A 22,849-nucleotide genomic window follows, 5' to 3' on the forward strand; every position below is an offset into this window, starting at 1 on the left:
ACCCAAATGCCAAAGTAAATAGCTTGCAAGGGTTTTCGGATAGATGTTTACATAAAAACACATAACCTTAGAATTGTTCATGCCAGTGTGACACAGATGCTTGCGACCATCTGCAGCTCAGACATCCCAATGTTCCCTGGAGTGCAGCTGGATTTTAAGACTGTCTCTCTCGGGTTTTCCAGCATATATAGCAATGACGTCTCTGAGCTGTCACTTACTACAGAAATATAAACAAACAAAAAAAATGAAAAGGACAGAGGTTACATGATGTTCCCAAGGTGATTTCTGGAAAATCATTACAATGGCAGAAAAGGAATAGCAGAAAGCAGTAAAGACCAATGCACATAAGTAGTAACTGTATATCGATATAGAAAGAGAGAAACGATAACAGAAAATCATATATTATGGGAAAAATAAGGGCATCAATGCATTCTGAGACATATTTTGCCTGACAGCCAGATGGTGTAACTAAGGGATCATTCTCTTGAAATTGGCACTTTTATAAAATATGCCAAAGGGGACATGGAGGTAACCCTTAAAGTACTGCAGAGTGTCCTTTTGATTCAGCTCCCTTTAGTGATGTACCAGGAGAAGAGCTGGGTAGAAAAGTAATCATGCCTTCACTCACTCTCAATCTGTCTAATATGTACAGAATTGTTCCGTGGGCTGGCTAACGGGATAGACTTTTACCTCCGACAGCTGAGGAATAAACTTTGTTTGGGCAGCATTTTAAAGCGAAACACAGCACATACAGACTGCAGGCACCATGACCATTTCAAATCATTGAAGTGGTCATGGTGCTTGGAGAAACGCTTTAACCGTGCAAAATTAATTTAAGGACAATAAAACACAAGCCTTGAACACGACTTCCTTCTTTTCTTTTTTTTTTTTTTTTTAAATAAAACCAAAAATGACATTTAATGCCAAAAACTGTGAAATAACTTCCCTTTATATCACCTGCAGGCTGCAGTCATTTTTTTGTGCATTTCTATGCGTGCATTGGCTTATGTTGTGTATTGTGAAATATTTTTTCTCTGTGATTTTTTTTTTTATTTTGAATTTTGAATTTTTTAATTTGGAATGTCCCTTTTAATATTCACCATGTATGCAATGAGTATGTGCAGCTATCTATAGTAATTCTAAGTCAGAGTACACAGCACTAATATTGCTTTACTGTATATTCTAATTGTATGCCCAGAATCCTTGATAGCGTCTAACATTCTTATATTACCATTCTGAAACCACTTTGTATGACCGTGCCCTCGCTAACCTTCCTTCAATTGTTAAGCGATGCAGACAATCTGTGACTTTCCTAGGTGTGCCCAAATCTATCTGTACGTAAGAATTTGTCTGGAAATATAAAAATATTAACCCTTAGGCCGTAGGAGAGTAGCAGGAATATTTAATGAAGTCCATTACATTGAGCATTAAGGAAACTATCCCTTGCCAGCCGGAGAATGATCCCCTGTATGAAACCAGAAAAAGAAACAATTAAAATAAATCTGAAACAAAGTAAAGAGTTGGATACTGACGGTGATGTGTTTTTTGTCGGTTCCAGGAATTTGTCAAGCTGGGATGTAAGTACCAAGGCTCACAACCATTGTGGAACACTTGGACAATATGTAGTTTATGGCGGTGTGCGCACATAGCGTAGACATGGTTGACAATACTCATTTTAGCATCGGTTCTAGGATGATATAACCCCTTAGCCATAGATAAATGAAAAACTTGATTAAAAGTAAAAGATAACATCTACTATAGCCCCCTCTGTATACTATTAGTTAATCATACATGTAAGTAAATACATCCTTTTCATTGCATCTAATGGCTTATCCTACTTTATCGGGCAGCCATCTTAAATCTTTCAGTATTTATTAACTAAAGTGAGAATTCAAAGTGAATTTCAAATTTAGGGTCAAAGTAGCCCGGACTAGAAACATTATCTAAGTCAGTTGCACCTTCAGTTGAGCTATTCTGGCATTAAATTTGATATCCACTTTCAATTCGCTTTGAATTCTTACTTCAGTAAATATCGCCGTTTGGATAAGATCGCTAGTGTGCGTTCACACATCTACAAAATCTAAAATCAAATAAAAATTGCACTCTACCCAGTTTTACTGTTAAAAAAAGTTAATATCAAATATTTCATATGCATTATCAACGTTGTTATTGTACTCTACTCGTTTTCTTAATGATGCAGCCATGCATGGCAAATCAATTATATCTTGCCTTCACACAATATATATATATATATATATATATATATTTTTTTTTTAAATGCACTCCGTTTTGGCTTCCGTCCTTCACATTGTGATAGTACATAAGTAATCCTTCTGACCAGATTGGAATAAAGATGGCTGCCCCCACTGAGCAAGGGTAGGCCAGGAGGTGTGCTCACTAGAAATATTGAGTAGAGGAGATCTCATCTACTCCATATCAACTACCAGACAAGAGAGACTCTGGTCTGTGGGTATAATAGCTGGCTTTCACATATGGTCATTGTAAGTGCTCGAAACCTCTTTTATTTTCACTAGAAGTATTGACTTACAAAATAATGCATGATACATTTAACTGTGTCAGGCCTATTTATCATGATCTCATTGCTATAAGTAAATTTAAACCCCTGATATCAAACCTAAACATAGATCCGTGTACGATTTGTGCGGGTATCCGCTGGTTGGAATATTCATAACCATTTTTTTTTTTTTTTAGGGCATAGGCAACTACTCATTATATACCCTGCTTATTATAGGTGCACTTCTTTGTGGACAAGTCTAATGAAGGCATATAGATGTTAAAGGACCACTATAGGCACCCAGACCACTTCAGCTTTATGAAGTGGTCTGGGTGCCAGGTCCATCTAGGTTTAACCCTTTTTGCTGTAAACATAGCAGTTTCAGAGAAACTGCTATGCTTACCTTTGGGTTAATCCAGCCTCTAGTGGCTGTCTCATTGACAGCCGCTAGAGGTGCTTCTGCGCTTCTCACTGTGATTTTCACAGTGAGAAGACGCCAGCGTCCATAGGAAAGCATTGAGAATGCTTTCCTATGGACTGGCTGAATGCGCGCGTGGCTCTTGCCGCGCATGCGCACTCAGCCGATGACGGCGAAGAGGAGGAGGAGAGTTCCCCGTGCCGAGGGAGCGCGGCGAGGAAAAACAGGTAAGATTTAACCCCTTCCACCCCCTAGAGCCCGGCAGGAGGGGGCCCCAGAGGGTGGGGGGACCTAGAGACCCTATAGTGCCAGGAAAACAAGTATGTTTTCCTGGCACTATAGTGGTCCTTTAATAGAATGAGACAATGTAATAAATAATTGGTCATTAAGTAACATTTCCAACATAGGCCTTGATTTAATAAGCCTTCCAAATGATTCGATACCGTGAGAAAGATATTCCCAATAATGTATCTGCCGTAGTCAACATTAAAGTGAATGGAACATTTTGTAGAAAAATCATTTGGAAAGTTTCTCTGATAGTATTGAATCATATGGAAAGCGTATTAAATTGAAGCCATCATTTTTTTAAAAAAAATTCTTAAAGCGATTTCCCTACTGTGTAGCGTTTTTTTTTTTTTTTTTTTTTTTTAAAAAGCCTGCACTTGCAATCACATTTAATGGAGACAGGTGAGCATTCGCAATCATATTAAAATACTTAGCGATTATTCTGCGATATACATAGATTACTGCTGCCAACAGTCATACTAAGGTGTGTTACTGCGCGACTTATAAACCCATGTGGCTTCAGGCTATGTGTAAGCTAATACCATGGAAAAGCACATCTCTAAGAGACATAAACGTGATAGAAAAGAAGACTATCCAAACTAATGAGTTTCCTATAACGGGTGTCTGATGGGTGTACAGTTTAAAGCTTTTCCATTGCAACAGCACATTTAAAATATCATTGAGTGCCACTTGTAAGAGCTCAGTATTGTTCTACTGCCATTCATAATCGCACCTGCTCTAAATGGAGAGCTAAGCTTAGGAGCGGTGAGCAAGGTAAAAACAAGTGCTATTCTGGTACTAATATGTCTCTAAACATTTAGCACTTTGCACCTGTTTTGCCTTGATAAATATCCCCCTTAGAGTAATGAGAAGCGGTTTATCACTTTACCCCATGCTTTAAGGATGCGGGGTTACTGCAATGCCTTCCACTTAACTTGTACACTTGCTATAACTGGGTGACTGGCTGGCTGAGCATCATAAGAGATGTAGTCCATCCCAGTCATAGTTCCACAGAATCAACATCACTGTTCTAGCTAGTCACAAGACCACGATTCCCCTCCCTGTATGATGGCTTGGTAGGCTGTATGTTCTGCAGCACGGTGAGTTGCAGTTTGAAGGTCTGCAAGTGGTGTATGTTTTGGCAGCTGTTGCCGGATGATCAGTGTTTGCCTCTGTCATTCTAGGGCTTGTACCTTGCTACACTTGGCTTGTCATCATTTGGAAGTAGGAAAACTCAATCCAGGTTTGTTCTACTGGTTTAAATGCAAAACTGTCAATCTCTCTTTAAAGTGAACCTGTTACGACAGATACAGATTTGCAGTTTTCGAAACATCTGGCTTTACTTATATTACACAATTAAGTGTTTCTTTCCGTAATACTAGAATAAACTCATATTTTAATTTATTTCTGTGATCCCTGTCTCCTGCTAAGACTATATCATGTTTTCAGTAGGTGTTACAGGTGGTGTGAGGCACACCTCTCCTGCATACCCATCTTTGGGAATCATAGACTTGCTTCCCATAACAGGTTAAAAGTCATCAACATTTTATGTTGGTGTAAATAAAACAGATTTGTTCTCTCTTTCTCCATTCTCAGATTGCTAATATAAAGCAATAAATCATCCTAGCTGTTTCTCACCTTCCTCTGTGCTGCTGCTACTCTCACATAGAACCAGGCCACCCTCACCTTTTCCCCTTGCAGGCATTGCTTTCCTTAAGACTGAATTCAAGCACAGACTGGCACAAACTTGACTGAGGAGTGGGAAAGGGCTGTTTCTAACCTCCTGATTTTAGAGAAATCTAGACATTTGCTAGCAATTCTGCTTATATAACTAAACATAGAACTTAAAAATGAAAAATTAAGGGGGGCGGGGCCTGGCAGCCAAAATGGCCGGACGTGTCCTCTGAGGGCTCCTGCACCGGTGGGCACACAAACGTCCAAAATACCTGATATATCGAAGCCCACAACACAAGCTGTCTGGATATCGATCCGGGACACCAAGCGGAGCAGAATGGTACCACTCCGGTACCGAACCGCCACAGAGAAGCCCGAACCGGCCATGCGGCCTAATACTGAGCGGGGCCTAGAGCATGGAGGAGGCGGCCGATCCCCCGGCTCGGGGCCCGCTCACAAGCGAGAGGAAAGCGAAGCCCTGCTACCCCCCCCTCCGGACCGGCGGGGGTTATCCCGGTCCAGCCTGGGGACGACAACCCCTGCGAAACCGCAAAAGCAAGCGACGACCTCACAGGACCCACGAGGTCCAAACAAGATGGCGGCAACGAAACAGCCGGAGACGAAGCTCACAACACACAAGCCCCCCGGAAACATAACAGAGTTCTGCGGCAGACTCATGGCTTACCTCTGCACACAGTTCCACACCCGGGGACAAGCCTTTAGGTGGGCAAGGAGCGAGGCAGCAGCTTGGATCCGCCCGACGACCAGACGGCGCATGAGCTGGATCCCTCCTCGGACCTCCAAAAGGGCGCCGGGGAGGAAACGCCGGCACCTCACAAAGCGGGACCAGCAGTCAAACCCCTTGAGCACTGGCACTCGCTACCGACTAAGCCAGGGCGAGAGCCGCAAACAAGGCCAGCCAGAAGACCATCGGGTGGTACCGGACTCCTCAAGCCAGCGGCAGACCTTGCAGCAAACCTGGACACACGTCGTCCGCAACAGAGGACACCAAACAGCTGAAGGGACTGGTGCTACAGAGCGAAATGAGCGGAGAGCTGTACCTCGACCTGCCGGGGGGAGACCCCCAAGAGGACAGGGACTAACCATATGCACACGGGCATGGCGATTCCCAGCCCTGGGAGTGGGCTGAAGAGACACTTGCCGACCAGCACAAGCCCAAACCCCAAGAGACTTACTCGTTTATCCTGCCTGCGCTATTATCGGTAATGTTATCAGGGAGAGCCCCAGCAGTGCACCCATAAATAGATCCCAGCCATATGTTTTATGTGCTATGTTTTCAGTTTGCTTACCCTTCAGTAGTCATGTAAAGTTTTTAATGGCATAGCCGGTCGAGACCTCCCCAGCTTTTATCATATCCTTATTGTCAGTTAACCTAATCTGCTGTCTCATCTCGATATACTATTCCCTGACAAACGCTTTCTTTGTTTTCCTCACTATACATCACAATCGTACCTAGCATGTTCCAACGTAATACAAAAAAAAAAAGTGCAGTTTTTACGTGCCTATCTGAATAATCTGTTGACTAATCTATGCGTGCTGTTGTGGCACTTTTGCTATACTTGTAATTCTTCTTGCACAGTAAAAATAAAGAATTAAAAAAAAAAAAAAAAAAAAAAAATGAAAAATTAAGCCAGTTTAGAATAAATAGTGTTTAAACGCTGCAGCAGATTACTTTTTTTTCCCTCTAAGTAGAAAGCAGTCTGATGAGTGTCTCCATTAAACAATGAGGGGTCATTCAGGGAGACTAACGCACCCCCCACTGATCATTTGGCATCCGGCAAGCTATAATGTTTTTACTGGCATTAGTTGAGAAAGTGGTTTTGCTAAATGTAAATGATACTGTTTCTGGAGAGGAGTCTATGAAATACTCTATCTGAGAGTCTTGTGTAAGGACTGATGATTTAACCATCTATAGGCTTGAGAAGAAAGCTATGTGCCGACTAAGAACATCCAAGTTAGGCACACTCTGTTGTGTTATTTTTCAAGTACCATTTGCGAATATGAAAAGTTTATAGCTCAGCTTGTGAATGTAGTGGGACATAACTAATTTAGTTTTTTTAGTAAACGCCACAACACAAGTTATTGAATGTGTTTCTGTACACAAAATCATGAGATTACATTATACTACATTAAGGTGCCTGGGAGTGACTGGGTAATTGCAGGAAATAATGTTTGGAACCTACAGAGAAAGTAGTCTGCAACTTTATTTCACATATTTACAAATAAAAAAGTTTCTGTTTTTCTTTTCCAAGATCCAAGGCTGCTCTCAGGCTAGGCTAGTTGGCAATTGCCAGAGGCCTGTGCCTTTAGGGAATACCCTATTGGGAATTAAAAACACTAGCAGTGACTTTGGGGAAAGGGTGGGCTGCTTGTAATGTTAGGGTTGAGCATGCTGATGACTAGGAAATGCAGGTGGGTATGAGCTCATGACATTAGGGATGTATAGTGACAAACTTACCAAGATAGGTCTGAAATCGGAGGAGGGTGGGCAGATAATGCAGTTAGTAGCACAAAAAATGTATCCACCGAAAATAGGCAGGTCACGTGATCAAGGAGACCCATATACTGACCACTGCTGCAGCTCTCACGGATGGAGTGAATTTCAGGGCATTTCAATAGAAGTGTGGTAAATAATGGGATCGCACTGCACTTTACTCCAGGCCTTTTCCCGTGCTGATCTGTCGGGCAATCTGGAGGATTGTGCGAAGCTCATATATCACAAGGAGTTTGTGTGACTCTACAAATATTGGTGTCAATAGGGCAGGTGGAATCTTACTTGATATCGACGAACCATGAATGAAAACTAATATACTGTCCATGTGGCATATCAGGCTGCCTTGATTCTAGTGCTTAGTGTGTATCACACACACATATGTATTTATATTTTTAATGTATATCGAAGAGTGAAAACTAGGGACATCCGTGGAAAGCCAGCGAATATCTGAATGTACCTTTCCTGGTTTAACACTTTCAAATATTTCTGTAGCTTGGTTCAGCATGTTCAAGTAGATGTCTTCTACTCTGGGTCTTATCTTCTTGGTTATCAGTCTGTATTCTAATTTAAAAAAAGGAAAAAGCATAACAGCCCGAAAGCAACCTGTGCAACAGACTCTTGCAAGAACTATAATTAAAGCAAAAATTTAGGAAGACCATCCCAAAAAAGTAATAGTCTTGGGCTGCCCCATTGCTGCTTTCTCCCAGATGTGCAACGTGTATGGTTTCATATCATTCCATGTAGCTCTTTATAATGCCACCTACACATTTTGTAGATTAATTCAATAACTACCATACAAATTCAAACGTATAGAAAGGGTTTTTATTTATCCATCTCTGTATGCTGAGCACAATCAGACGGCTAAAATTCAAGCCAGCATTTGGCAGATCTAATATTCACATGTCTAGGAATATCCTGAGATCCTGGGTTTGACACCTAATTTCTCAGACTCCAGTTTTTCACCTAATTGCCAAGCTTCCGTGTTTGTGTACTTAATCAGTGTTTTCTCAAACTATTTCCATCCAAACCAGTAGGAGATTATTCTGTCCACCTACTAAGTAGAATAAGCCAATTCTTGCATCGGAACTTGAAACTGTAAAGGTTGAGAAGCCCCTGGTACTAAAAATGGTGTAAGAATGGAGGTAATGTCAACCCACTCTCGATGCAGAGCAAAACCGTTTTGACACTTGCAGGGGTTGTGCACTCCTAGAGTTTTTCGTGCAAGCTCACATACGAAATTCTGTATGCTAGTTGCTCAAGTATGTGTTCTGAACAGTCTGAGTGGGCATGAATTAGGAAATAGTACTGTGTCTTTGAGCTACAACTATTTAGATGGCCCAATGATGAAGCAACGCATTAGAGTAGAATTTTCCAATATACAAAACATTTTGTATTATATAAAAAATGTAGATGCTTTTAAATGGTAAGACTGGTACATGGTATTTGCACTATAACTGCTATTATACGGGAGGTATGAACTTGGGATTGGGGGCTACCTAAACCTTGATGGCAGGCCTACCTAAAAAGGGTCATGATAATCTGGTGTGTATTCATGGAATTAAGATGCTCCTGCCAGGCCCACTCTGCCTACAGAACACTGAAGCACTCTCCCTGTTAGCTGACCCCTAAGAGCCCTCCTGAACTTTTTAAATGATGCACTCTCTGCACTTTCTGGGGACAATTTACTGGTTTCAACAGGTGCTAGTTATCAGGGGGGAAAAAAACTGTGAGGCAGGACCTAAATCTGGACTTTTCGGCCAAATCTTTGACTATTGAGAAGCTTGCTATAGTGATTCTGTTGCTTGAAGTGTTAATTTTGATCTGTTTTATTTATTTTTTTCTTCATTTTTATACATCCGACTTATTGCCCCCCAATCTCCCCCCCACCAGTGCTGTGTACAATAATGGCACATTCCAGCACATCGTGTGGCAATGGCTTTACAAATGCATACTCCTAATGGTAATTTACACCTTCCTTCACTGTACTCTTGATCCCAGTAAGAGATTCAACAATGATTTCTGGGGTGATGGAATGAAGAACTGTCCTTTTCTGTTAAATAACTATTCTACGGAATAACCCCCTGAGACAGGTGGCCAGCACTGCTGACATAGCATGCATAGGGTAGATAAGAGATAAGTGGAGATGCCCAAATGAAAATTTTGTGTGAAATGTCTTAAGACTTAAATGGAGAGCATGCAGACTAACTGGGTGAATTCAGAGTCAATTTCAAATTTTGAGGCCAAAATTTTACTTTGACCTTACGTTTAAAGTTAGAATTTGCCACAATTCTCACTTTACTAAATAACGCTGTAAGTGGAGAAATAAGCTAAAATGAATACTGATTATTTGTTTTTTCTTCTTGTTTTACAGGGGGAGGTGGCAAGCGGAATGGCCGCAGTAAAAAGTGGAAGGATATGCTGAAACTGCCGCACATTAGTCAGTGTGAGGAGCTCCGGCGTACTATTGGTGAGTACAGTAAACTGGAAGGACGTGGAACCTGGAGATACGGCTCAATTCTTTCTAAGATACATTTTGTAATGTTTAACTTCACCTTTGTGATGGTAAAATGGAGCAACGGCACATATTTAAATCATACATTTAAACAAAAACAATTCTGGTAAGCTGGGCAGAATGGATTTCATGCCCATATTGAGATTAGCAAAGCCACCAATGAGTGCCAAGTTTGAAAACCGCTTGTTCAGATTTTGGCCCTATAATTTCCCAGATGGCTCCTAGATCTACGCCTGTTCATGTATTTCCAGAATACGGCAAGTTAGAACAATTGCAAGTGATGGTTTAAGCAAAGCAATCTGCAGAAAATCTGTTTAGAAACTGTAAAGGTCATGTTATGATTTTAAGTTCTGTAACTTCCTGAAAACTTGCAAAATCTATAAAAGTGGGATATTTCTGTAATCAGGAGACTTCGCTGAATCGATTTTTTTTTTTTTTTTTTCTTTTTACTGTTGGACATATCCTGTTCAAGAAATCCTAATCAGCATTGCTGCACGTGTTAAAAACAAGCATAACACGTAGGAATTGGAGCAGATTTTAACTCTGTGACCTTTGTTACAGAACTTGACAGATTTAATCCATTTTGGGAACCAGTTCAAACATTAAAGGACCACTATAGGCTCCAAGACAACTTTAGCTCATTGAAGTAGTCTAGGTGCAGTGCCATTATTTCCCTTTATTCCTGCAATGTAAAACATTGCAGTTTTCGAGAAACTGTAATGATTACTTTGCGTTACTAAGACAGCCTCTAGCAGCTTTCTACCAGAAGTTGGAGGAGGTGACGTCTAAGGAGGCGAATCGGGTAAGTGATTGAAGGGTTTTTAACCCTTTATTGGCCGAGGCAGGAGGAACTACAGTATTCATAACCCCATAGTATCCCTTTAAGCAGTTAGACAGCACATGCAAAATGGCACTTAAATTGCACCCATCATTTGCTACATCCTTCTAACACACACGGTCTTCTAAACTATCCCACTCTTGACATCTAAATTTTTTAAGACCAATCTAACATTAAGAGTTCATATATTTTTTTTTTATTATTATTTTTTTATTTTATTTTTTATTTTATTTTTTAATTCTTTATTTTTGTTGTGCGGGTGGGTACGAGGTTTTATCAGACGCCACAACAGCGTATTGCAGGATTAATACATGTTTAGCAGTGGCATGAAAAATCGCACAGTTTCATGTATTTACAGTTACAGTCATGGTTCCGCAAATACTATCCCCCAAACACCACACTCAGGCAAGACTGGCAATTACCGCCTCTTGAGCAACTATGTATACAAAACAAGCCTCCCACTAAACTAATATCCCAATTGTACAATATAATTATCCAAAGACTTTACACTGCAAAGCCCACTTTTATCTCAACTTGGGAAACAGACCTCCAAAAGAAATTGGAGGAATCCCAATGGGCCCGTATATTTATGGCAAATAGGAACTTAACACTATGCACCACACATGTAGAAATGTCTAGAAAGTTGTTATATCGCTGGCACCTGGTTCCAACCAAGTTAAAACATATCAACCCCCAAAATTCAGGGCCATGTTGGAGGTGCAAAGAGCAGCCAGGCACTGTGTATCACATATGGTGGTCTTGCCCGAAAATAACACCATTCTGGACTCAAATCTCGAAGCTAATAACAGAGTCCTCAAAAATGGTAATGCCCCTCCAACCCGAATTATATCTGTTACAACTATTCCCACAAAACATGGCAAAAACCGCAAGATACCCGATTTATCACATACTCATTGCAGCACTACAAACAATCAGCAGAAACTGGTTAGCATTTCACACACCGACTTTAACGGAATGCACCCAAATTGTAGAATCCTCTAAACTATACGAAACCATGGCTAGGAAAACAAGGCCCACACAAAAAATTTGGGTAGAGGCTTGGGAATTATGGGATGACTACAATAGGCGAATAACTCCAAACACCGCAAATTAAGAAGAACAAAATGGAAATCTAATACTAACTGAAACCAAGATTTGAACCATAAATCTTATCTACCTCGACCACATTTTTCCTTATTGTGAGAACATTTTTTTACATTTGTTGATGTTGAAGTTAATGAAAACTGGAAGGTTTACAATATTTATCTACTAAACAAATGCCAAACTTACTCTGTATAATATTCAGACTTTTGAAGAAAAGCTTTAACCCCTTAAGGACACATGACGGAAATATTCTGTCATGATTCCCTTTTATTTTAGAAGTTGTGTCCTTAAGTGGTTAATAAAGTCTATGTCCAGAGCTGTGCTGCTGGCTGCGACTCTGCGAAGAGCTTATCATTTTTGTTTTCTTCTGGTTTTCCTTTTCTTATGCCTCTTTTATCGTAATGATTATACTCCCTCCTTAAATTTTCTTTGTGCTGGATCTCAATACCTGGACGTAGCTATTTTCTTCTCTATTGCCCATGTTGACTACTGATGCTCTTTTGTAGGGTGGATATATTTGATTGGCTACTGAAGAAGAACCACCTTGCTTAAAGCCCCGTCCACTGTATAGTTTTGCCAACTTGACTGCTATTCATAAGGAAAAACAGTACCTACAGTTCTTTATGCATTTTATGAAAAGTAGACTGGTCAGGAAAAATTGAGAGATCAAGACAAGAAGCAATATAGAAGCATATTAGATCAAGTTTATTTTTATTGACTGGGCCGCTTTAAAGGGACGTTGTAGGCACCCAGACCTCTTCATCTCATTGAAGTGGACTGGGAGCACTCTCACTGTCCCCCTTAGTCCTGCAATGTAAAATATTGCAATTTTAGTGAAACTGCTATAAGACTACCTCAAGTAGCTGTCTATCAGACTCCCCATAGAGGCACTTCCCGGAGTTTCACATAGTTTAACTCCATAAAACAACATTGGACATCCCGCGCTGTACGTAAGGACATCCGGTATTAAGGAAAACCCAGAAGGAAAGCATTGAGGCAATAATTTCCTACAAGGAAGGCTTAATGCTCGTGCAGAGCACATTAGAGGAGGCGGAGGGTGACCCAGCACCGAGTGACATGGTCGCTTGATTCAGGTAATTGAATAAAGGCTTATTTAAACCTTTACATCACTGCAGGGAGGCAGAGCAGCACGTTGGTTAGGAATACATCTTTGTATTCCTAACACTAAAGTGCTCCTTTAACATAGCACTGTTCACTAAAGCGTAAATGGTTAATCTGGTAACATCTGCGGTATCAATGCTATACGTTTACAGGGCAGCACCAGTTATCACGTGATAAGTAGTTTATCCCAAGAGCACTTCAACTTATCCAATAAAACCCTGCTAAGGAGAATTTTTCCTCCAAATTTTCCTTTTGCTTTCCCTTAATTTGATGGAGCAATAATTTGAGTTTATAAGTTATATACTTGTAAACACTAGTCTTACAATAATTTTATTAGAGCTAGTATTCCCTTATATATGTAAACAGCCCAACCTCCTGTCTATCTCTGTTGATGACTCCTACTTGACCTCAACATGCTTTCCTCCACCAGAGACTTGTGTCATCCTTAAAATGATTGTTTTACCAGTGAGCGTGGGTATTTGCTTTTTCGTATTCTATTTAAAAATAAAATAAAAATTTTTACAAAATTGAGCGCTCTGAGTTTGATGTGTTTTATAATATTCTTGTGTTTGCCAGTTAAGATGATGATCTGAGTGATGACTGCAAAGTTGTTAGGGCATGTTCAGACAAGTGATGTCATGATTTACGTGAAAAGAGAGGGACGTCCTACTTTGACAAAACACAGTGTTCTAGCATGTTAACCCCTAACTACACATTTTGTGTATTTTACTGCTGCTGAGTTCTGCCCGCTCTGCATAGGAAGTTATGATTCTGCATTAGATATATAACTTTTGTCCTTGTAATGACTTTATTCCTTGATTTGGAGTGTTAGATGATACTCTCAGCCCATGAATACATCAAAAGACAGACAAAAGTAACCATCAGATAATGCAAAATTACATTATGAACAGAGTGGCCCTTTAAGGAGTTAAGCACATTTATTCTTGTATTCTCCTAAAAGTGCGATAACCATTTTATTTATTTATTTAGAAAAAAAATAAAGGAAGGCTCTTAACCTATCTTGTCTCACATGGTTACTGGCCTGCAGAAATGTTTTAGAAAGCTACCTGCAATGAATGAGACAAACTTTTAACTTGGTGAAATAAATAGTTCTGAGCAGACTTTGGGCATTGAGTGTAAGGTGCGTGGTTCCTAATGATGTAACTGGGGCCTTTCTTTCTATTTAAAACACACTATACATTAGGTTGACCATTTTGCATATTTCGTAAAAGACTTCCGATGGTGGTTGGTGTGTAGTGACCACCAGACTGCTGAATCCGTACACACACGCAGACTGCTGAATCCGTACACACACGCAGACTGCTGAATCCGTACACACACGCAGACTGCTGAATCCGTACACACACGCAGACTGCTGAATCCGTACGCAGACTGCTGAATCCGTACACACACGCAGACTGCTGAATCCGTACGCAGACTGCTGAATCCGTACACACACGCAGACTGCTGAATCCGTACACACACGCAGACTGCTGAATCCGTACACACACGCAGACTGCTGAATCCGTACACACACGCAGACTGCTGAGTCCGTACACACACGCAGACTGCTGAGTCCGTACACACACGCAGACTGCTGAGTCCGTACACACACGCAGACTGCTGAGTCCGTACACACACGCAGACTGCTGAGTCCGTACACACACGCAGACTGCTGAGTCCGTACACACACGCAGACTGCTGAGTCCGTACACACACGCAGACTGCTGAGTCCGTACACACACGCAGACTGCTGAGTCCGTACACACACGCAGACTGCTGAGTCCGTACACACACGCAGACTGCTGAGTCCGTACACACACGCAGACTGCTGAATCCGTACACACACGCAGACTGCTGAACGCATACCTCAGCAACATCAAGGATCCAGTCCACTGAAAGTCCAACACAGCCAATGTAAGTTTTTCATTACCATTTTATTTTTATGAAATACTCAGTTTTTATTGGGGAAGTTACCAAGTCGCTTTCAGTGGAGAGTTTACCAGTGCAATATAATGGTTTTGCCTTTTTGTTTTGTTTGTCTTCCCATTGTGTTATACATCGTTATTTATAAAAATTTGTTAATGAATCCCTTTGGGTTTATTATACTGAGGATCTGTCTTGGTAATTCTGAAGTACACTGTTTGCCTCCACAAACGTTCCCATAGCTTGAAACTGAATTCTTTTTTCGAGAGTTTCTAGTAGGTGTGCTGTAAATATTATTCAAGCTGTTTTGTAAGAAAGCTTTGATCTCTGGAAATTTGGAATTGCTGATGTGATATTCCCTCATTTTGGTATGAACCTCCCCATGAAAACCTTCATGGAATGTGTTTATTTCTGCTCATTGTGCAGTCACGGTAAGTAACCTCTTACTGGCTGACATTTGTTTTCATTGCAACTTTATATCACTAGAACATTTGAATTATTTATCTATTCACTCATCCTTGTTCAATAGTATAAAAAAAGTATGAGTCCTCTATTTTTATAGATCCTGTGTTGGCTGCCAACAGACCCAACCAGTGGTGTACACCCCAAACAGTGTTGGCCATACAAAGCCGTTAGCAAGGCGGTCGCGATTGGATGAGAATCTATACTCTGTTAAAGTCACGTGTTTTTATATAAAACCAGCAAGAGAACCTAGATCAGGCATAGGCAACCTTCGGCACTCCAGATGTTTTGGACAACACCTCCCATGATGCTTTGCTAGCATTATAGGTGTAAGAGCATTATGGGGGATGTAGTCCACAACATCTGGAGTGCCGAAGGTTGCCTATCCCTGACCTAGATAATGCCTTCCCAGGGGTAGGCAACCTTCAGCACTCCAGATGTTGCGGCATCATCTCCCGTAATGCGTTTACAGCCATAATGCTCGCAAAGCATCAGAGGAGATGTAGTTCACAACATCTGAAATTGGTTGCCAAAGATTGCCTGCTCCTGCTCTAGTCTTTGTCAAATCCAAAAAAAAACAGCAATACTCGCTGCAGGAAGCGTTGTGTAGCTGTCTGTGATAGTGCAATTCTGCTTCTCTCATCATCAATCATAACACAACTGGCACAACGTAAAACGGCATCTTAACCAGCACATGCCATTTTATCCTCATTGTGGGTTAGTCATGGTTTACAACGTGTTTTCTTTCAAAGAAACAAAAGTTGCAAAGGTTTATGAAAGCTTCACATATAATTCTTTTTATTGGAAGCATTTTATTGTGCAATGATAATTTTTGTTTATATTAGTACATTTTTCACACTATGTGGAAAGTGATAATATGGATTCACTGATGCTGATTTGAGATACGATATCATGTTTGTTTTTATCATCATTTTTTGTGTACTATAACTAAATATATATACTACTATATATTCTTCATTTAAATAAACACGGTAACTCCTGTTTATTCCACCCGTTAAGTTCACATGCTTATTTGGACACTGGTGTGTGCATATTGGCAATAGGGAAACCCCAATAAAAAGAATTATAAGAATTCTGTAAATGGTTGTTTTTTTCTGTTTTTTTTTTTTTTTTCCTGAAAATGGGTTAGATTTTAAAAGCACATCTGAAAATGTGACAATGCAACATCAATTGCATTTAGTGCGGTAAAATAATATATTACTAATTTTGGCAGCAAATTACACCTTTACTTCCATCATGACATGTAAGGAATGTATAGACTGAAGAGGGAATTGTGGACAATTGACAAGGGAATTACGAATATTAGGCTAAATTGGTAGATTGAAAAAGTATTATTTTTTAGCTTGGTTGGTTTGGTCTTAAATTTTCAATTAATACCTAGGTTCTCCACACAATTTCCAGTATAGTCATCGAACCCCAAAAATAAATGAGTAACCGGTCATTTTGATTTTAAGTTTTTTTTAAACAAAGCTCTTGGAATAAAGTAAAATTATGTTGTAGAATCCTGTAATGAATAAATTACTGGAAAATCCTAAACACTCAATGTTCTAATCCATATATAACAAGGGTTCAATTACTGTTAGGATTGTATGTATGCATATAATATGCAAATATTTATATTTGTGTTCTTTTATTGTATGTTTGTAATGCACACACTACCCTAAATTATTAATTCTTGCCACTTTTGCATAGAAAGAGTTAAGGTTTATATATTTAAACTTTTATAGTTTTTTTTTCCTTTTTTTCCTTAGTTTGTAAATTAATACACACACATCTGTTTCTAAGCGCTGTCTCTTGTCCTCCAATTACTCTGCTGCTTTACTAAGGGCTTGCGTCATTCATGTTTATAAGCTGACATATCTTTAAGAGCATATGTTTGGCTGCAGATGTTAACTTGTAAAAATATGCGTAGCGGTTACTCTAAGAGCTCTCTGTTGTGTGAACTTGAACACAAATTATGGTTTTAATTTACTCTGGGTACCCGCACTTTTTTCTTTTCTTTCTTTTTTTTTTTTTTTCTTCTTCTTTGCGTAGACTCTCTAATTTTGTGGAATTATTTGACCTTGCACTTGGCATCTGTACGTATACTCTGGAACAACGACAAAATAAGTGATTAAACATTTACAAGGAGCAGAAATATATAAGTTGACAGTAGATACGGTTTTAGTGCTTAAACTTTTTTTTAAAAATGTCCTCTGTTTTTGTAGAACTTCAGATACTTTAAATTTCTTTCATGTGTTTCATGACATTCTGTCTGTCCCGAGTGCATTTTTTCTCTTTACAACATATTCGCCATAAGTTACACGAAGAGATAATATCTGGTATTTCCCACGGGCCCGTCATATTCCACGCTGAGAACCGCTTGTGCTTGTTCATATTACTTTGAAATATGTTTTTAGTTCTGTTACTTCTTGAAGGCATTGACGCATTTTAGAATCCTTGGATTCTGTTTCAAAAAGATGTATGTAGCCGTAACTTGAAATGTTTCTATAGTACATTTAAGGATTTCCAGATCTGTGCTGACAAACCTAATCTGTCCTCATGTTATACGAAACTGCATTGAAATTCAGATAGCAAGTTAAAGGGACACTTCAGGCTAGAAATTACCAATTATTTTTTTAATGCACTGTATAGATTACGCATTAAGATATGCAGAAACAACCGGTACAAAATAATATAGATAAAAAAGACACTTTTAACATTCTTCTTTTTCCCATACTAGGAAGTGTCTTGGCCAATCAGGAGCCTCTCATTTTGGTCTTTGGATTGTGTACTGTAAAAATGAAAATCCAGTGCACTCCCTTATCTACTAAACAGCTACTTTGGTGCTGACCGATTTTGCTAGTTCTATTAAAAACACCTTATCTAGGCAAAAAATAATTGGGGTTTAGTTACATTATATGGTCATACATCTTTGGCAGGTCCTACTCTAATAGCCAAATGTCTCTCTTGGGGAAATCCTTCCGTCTCTGCAGTAGAGATGAGGCACCTGTGACAGGGAGGGGTGCAAAACCAAGGAGCTCACTAGACTCCTAAATAAATAAATATATATATATAAACAAAGTAGAAGAGGTGCACTCGTGGCACTTTTTCAAAGGTGAAATCTATTTTTTCAATATAACAAAATTGATCCCGACGTTTCGACCCCTCAGGGGACCCTGAGGGGTCGAAACGTTGGGATCAATTTTGTTATATTGAAAAAATACATTTCACCTTTGAAAAAGTCCTACGAGTGCACCTCTTCTACTTTGTTTATATATCTATACGCTGGTAGCACCAAGGCTGAAAAAACATTAAGGAAGTGTGCCAAGGATTACCTACTGTGTATGTGTATGTGTATGTGTGTGTGTGTGTGTGTGTGTGTGTTTGTGTGTGTATATATATATATATATATATATATATATATATATATACTGGATTTTAATTTTTACTGTACTTATTGGCCCCCAGCAGCACCCCAATTAAGCATGTTCAGGTGAGTGCAGCCAACCCCTTGTTTTGGATTGTGTACTGCCCAGTATATTTAACTCATGACTGCAAGTGTTAAAATGCAAATTGGGCACTAGTCTTAACTTTCTTTAAAGAGATTAGATATGTGACAGTCACTAGCAAACACAAGATAACTCATTCCCTAGTAATCTGTTAAGCAGTCTTTCGTCGTTAGTTGTGGGGGAACTCACTCTTTCTTTGTGCAAAGCCTCAATTATTCCTTCGCAGGGATTTTTGTGACTTTCATTTCAGTTATTGGCTTCCTAATTATTATTTTTATTTATATATTGCCAACATATTCTGTAAAATTTTACAATAATACATTGAGTATATAAAACAAATGTTGACATACAAAGTAATGTTGACAGACGAGTTCAAAATAGCTCACAATCTAAAACTTATGAGCTGACTAAGCTTCAATTTTCTGAAACCTTTGCTGTGCCCAGTGGCGTACCTACCACGGTCGCAGTGGTTGCAGCTGCGACCGTGGGCCGCCTAGACACCGCCCCCTCCGAGTTTCCCCTGTCATAGGGGAGCCCAAGAGGTGGCATGCTGGCCACCTAATGGACCCCCCTCAGCGAGTGGCAGAGTTCCTGTCAGGCGCGGCGAGGGAGCTGCGCTTCCTCACGCGCTGTTTGCTGATGCCGGGAGCCATAATATGATATCATATTCCGGCTCCCGGCATCAGTAGACTGCCCGCGATGGAGCAGAGCAGAGAGAACACAGCTCCCTCGCCACGTCTTACTAGAACTTTGCCGCCCGCCGTACTGAAGCCCCTCTGGACGCCAGGGACAGATCCACGCCAGCTCTCCAGGTAGGGAGGCTGGGTGGACATTTAATATTAATAATGTGTGTGTGTCTGTAAGTGTATGTGTGTGTAAGTGTACATGTGAATATGTCTGAGTGTGTGTATATGAGTGTATGTGTGTGTGTCTCTACATGTGTCTGTATGTATGGGTCTGTGTGTGTGTCTGCATGTATATCTGTTTGTCTGTGTGTGTGTGTGTGTGTGTGTGGGGGGGGACGACGTGTTGCGTGGGAGGTAGATGTATGGTGGGGGCCCCAGGGTAATTTTTGCACCAGGGCCCTGTGGATTCTAGTTACGCCTCTGGCTGTGCCTCATGGTCACATGTACATCTGTTTTATTGTAGGTGGAGGAAAGGGACAGTTCCACCATGAAGAATGTGTTTTAGACTAGTGAATTTGGGGTCGGAATAGACAGTGATAAAGGGGACACTCCAAGCACAGAAAGAACCTATGTTTCTTGCAAATCAGATGGTGTAATGAGATCCTTGGTCCTATGGCGGTGATGTTGCCAAGAGGTCCTTGAGCTGTCCAGTGGTAACTAATCAAACCGTTTTAAATGAATTGACACTAAACTGAGTCCTTCAAGTACCCTCTGACCTTCTGCTTGTCACTAAAGTTGAAGTTTCGATTCCATGTTAGAAATATCAATTTTGTCCCTAATGTTGACCAAGTGCACTGGGAGTTTGTTTATAAATTAGCTGAAATGCAGGAGAGTGGGTTGGCTTGAGGGACTAGGTTTTTGCCCCGTAGAGAGAACAAATATTTATAAAACGACTCAAATTTCTTTTGACATAAACTAGGTACATGACTTCCTGTAACTCATTGCACAATGAACACTACTGTGATCTGTAGTAATTACAGTGTTGAGAAATTTCTTGAAGCTACTGCACTTGCACTTCAAAGATGGTGCAGCAGAAGACATTTCCCAGACCTGCAAGAGACTCCTCCAGTCAGGAGCCACCTGGTCTGGTCTGTGTCATCTGATCTTACCCATAAAGTCCTGAAGCAGAAATGTATGGAAAGTTCAGCCCAAGCTTCGATAGGATTTGATGAGAAGAACGGCAAAATACGTTGGTAGCAGCATATGTTAGTTTATTAAAGGAACACGCTATGGTTGTCATGACAAATACAATTTAATCTTAAATGATAGTGAATCCGATTTAATCTATTCTTTGTGCTTTCAGAATTGCTAGCAAATGACTAGATTTATCTAAAATCATCTAAAATTATCTAAAAACAGTCCTTTTCCTCTTGTCTTCAGTCACTGCCGACCAACCCAGGGATATAAAGGCAATACTCCCCATGTCTGTTATCAGGGAATCCCTCCTCTGGGTATCTCTCCTGCTTGAATTCTGTCTTGGGTAGAGCAATGCCTACAAGGGGAAGGAGGAAGAAGGGGCAGGCTTTGTGTGTTAGAGCAGCACAAAGAAAGCCAGAATTATTTACTTCTAGCAGCTTTGGACTGACAATAGAGCACAAAATGGACACAAAGCCAACATAAGGTGATGGGGACATTTATCCTGTTATGGGAAGCAAGTCTGGGCTCGACAAACAGGGATATATGCAGGAGAGGTGTGTTGTACAGCAAGTGTAACACTGACAAACATTGTTAATGCTCTCCGCATATGAGATTGTAATTTTATAAGGGAAGGAACACTTAATTGAACAACATGAGTCAAACCAGATGGTTAGAAAACTGCAAACCTATATCTGTCGTGACTGGTTCACTTTAAAAATAAATGTGCTAATTTATTAATTTAGATTCAACCTGTACCCTTTTAAAATTTGATAAATTTAAAATAAAAAAAGATCTTACCTGTCATCCAGTGTCAAGACAGGGTTACCTCTTGGCAGCCGATTTGCCTCTTCTGAGATCATCATTTGTGATGAAATGAGTTCAGTGCTCCTTGTAGAGGGAATACTTAGTGTGATGATGCTTACATTTTTAAGATCTTTCTTCGTGCCTGCCCGACAGCCATCAAAGGAGTGTTATGCGGCAAATGTAAGCTTTGCGGTTTCCCTGAAATGGCAATGTTTTACATCGCCAGAGACAGGGTCTATGCATCAAACCATTTAATTAAGATGAAGTGTTTTTTTCTGCTTAGTGTCTCTTTAACAGACCAGTTTACAGTTTTGAGAACATGACATTCTCCCAAGGTGCAGACCATCTATGCACATTCCTCTGAACTGTCCCAATTTCAGCTGTATAGTCCAGATTTTCAGGTGCTCATCTGACTTGGGCCTCAATTTTAATATTGGTGGATAAGCTTTCCAAATTATTTGATATTTTTGGATAAACGTTTAAAATGATTTATTATTATTAAAAAATATTTTAATTTTGTAATATTTGTATTTTTTTTTTTTTGTAAAACAATTTAATTTGTAAATTACATTTTATTTTATATTTTAGTATGTTGGAAAAAAAAATCATTTGAAAAGTTTATCCAAAATATTGGATAATTTGGAAAGCTTATTTTTAAGCTAATATTAGCTTATCTTTAAGCTAATATTAAATAGTTTCCTGGTGTCCCCAAAAGCAGGAATATCACGCTATGTTCAAGGCACTAAAACCCTGAAAGGAACTTGTGCGAACACAAGGGCACAACCCTTTGAGGGCAGAGCTAGATCTATCTATCTATCTATGATCGATTGATCGATCTATCTATCAATCTATCTATCTATATCTCTCTCTCTCTCTCTCGCTCATGCTGAAGTACATGGCATATTTGTTTTTACACTGCAACATGGGTTAAACACTTCCTAACAAATAGGATGTATTTGATTATAAATAATTCTTAAGTTAATATCTATTGCCACATTATACTGTTTTGCGTGTTTCCCAGTCAAGTTACACACCTGAAAAGAGACATGCGTCTATCAAGTTCAGCCTTTCTCACACCTAATTGAAAAAGTCTGATAAATAGCTACCCCCACCCCCCTGCTACTTTAAACATTTTATCTGTATGCATTGACGTAGACACAAAATGAGTTGTAAAACTTAATATACAAACCATCACAATATAATAGAAAAGCTCAAGGGGAAGTCCCTGGCCTCATTTTATATCACTCACGAGCACTTCTAGATTCAGTGCGATTGCATAGTGTTAAACAAATTAGAAAACCTTTTTATTATGTTTGCAGAGAGTGAGCACACTAATTAC

The 22,849-nt window shown here is 39.8% G+C and overlaps 1 protein-coding gene across 2 annotated transcripts in view; it reads left to right on the forward strand.

Moving 5' to 3' along the window:
* The window catches only part of GRK4 (G protein-coupled receptor kinase 4), a 192,832-nt gene that overhangs the window by 74,129 nt on the left and 95,854 nt on the right, over nt 1-22,849 (forward strand). The window contains exon 2 of one of the 2 annotated variants that reach the window (XM_063457695.1): nt 9,779-9,874. In XM_063457695.1, coding sequence (XP_063313765.1) covers nt 9,779-9,874 — 96 coding nt within the window. Of the gene's footprint in view, nt 1-9,778; nt 9,875-22,849 lie in introns of those variants that run through there. The other variant, XM_063457696.1, reaches the window with a different exon arrangement.

This window comes from Pelobates fuscus, chromosome 6, assembly GCF_036172605.1.
Source record: "Pelobates fuscus isolate aPelFus1 chromosome 6, aPelFus1.pri, whole genome shotgun sequence".
In the NCBI taxonomy this organism is placed as follows: domain Eukaryota; kingdom Metazoa; phylum Chordata; class Amphibia; order Anura; family Pelobatidae; genus Pelobates; species Pelobates fuscus.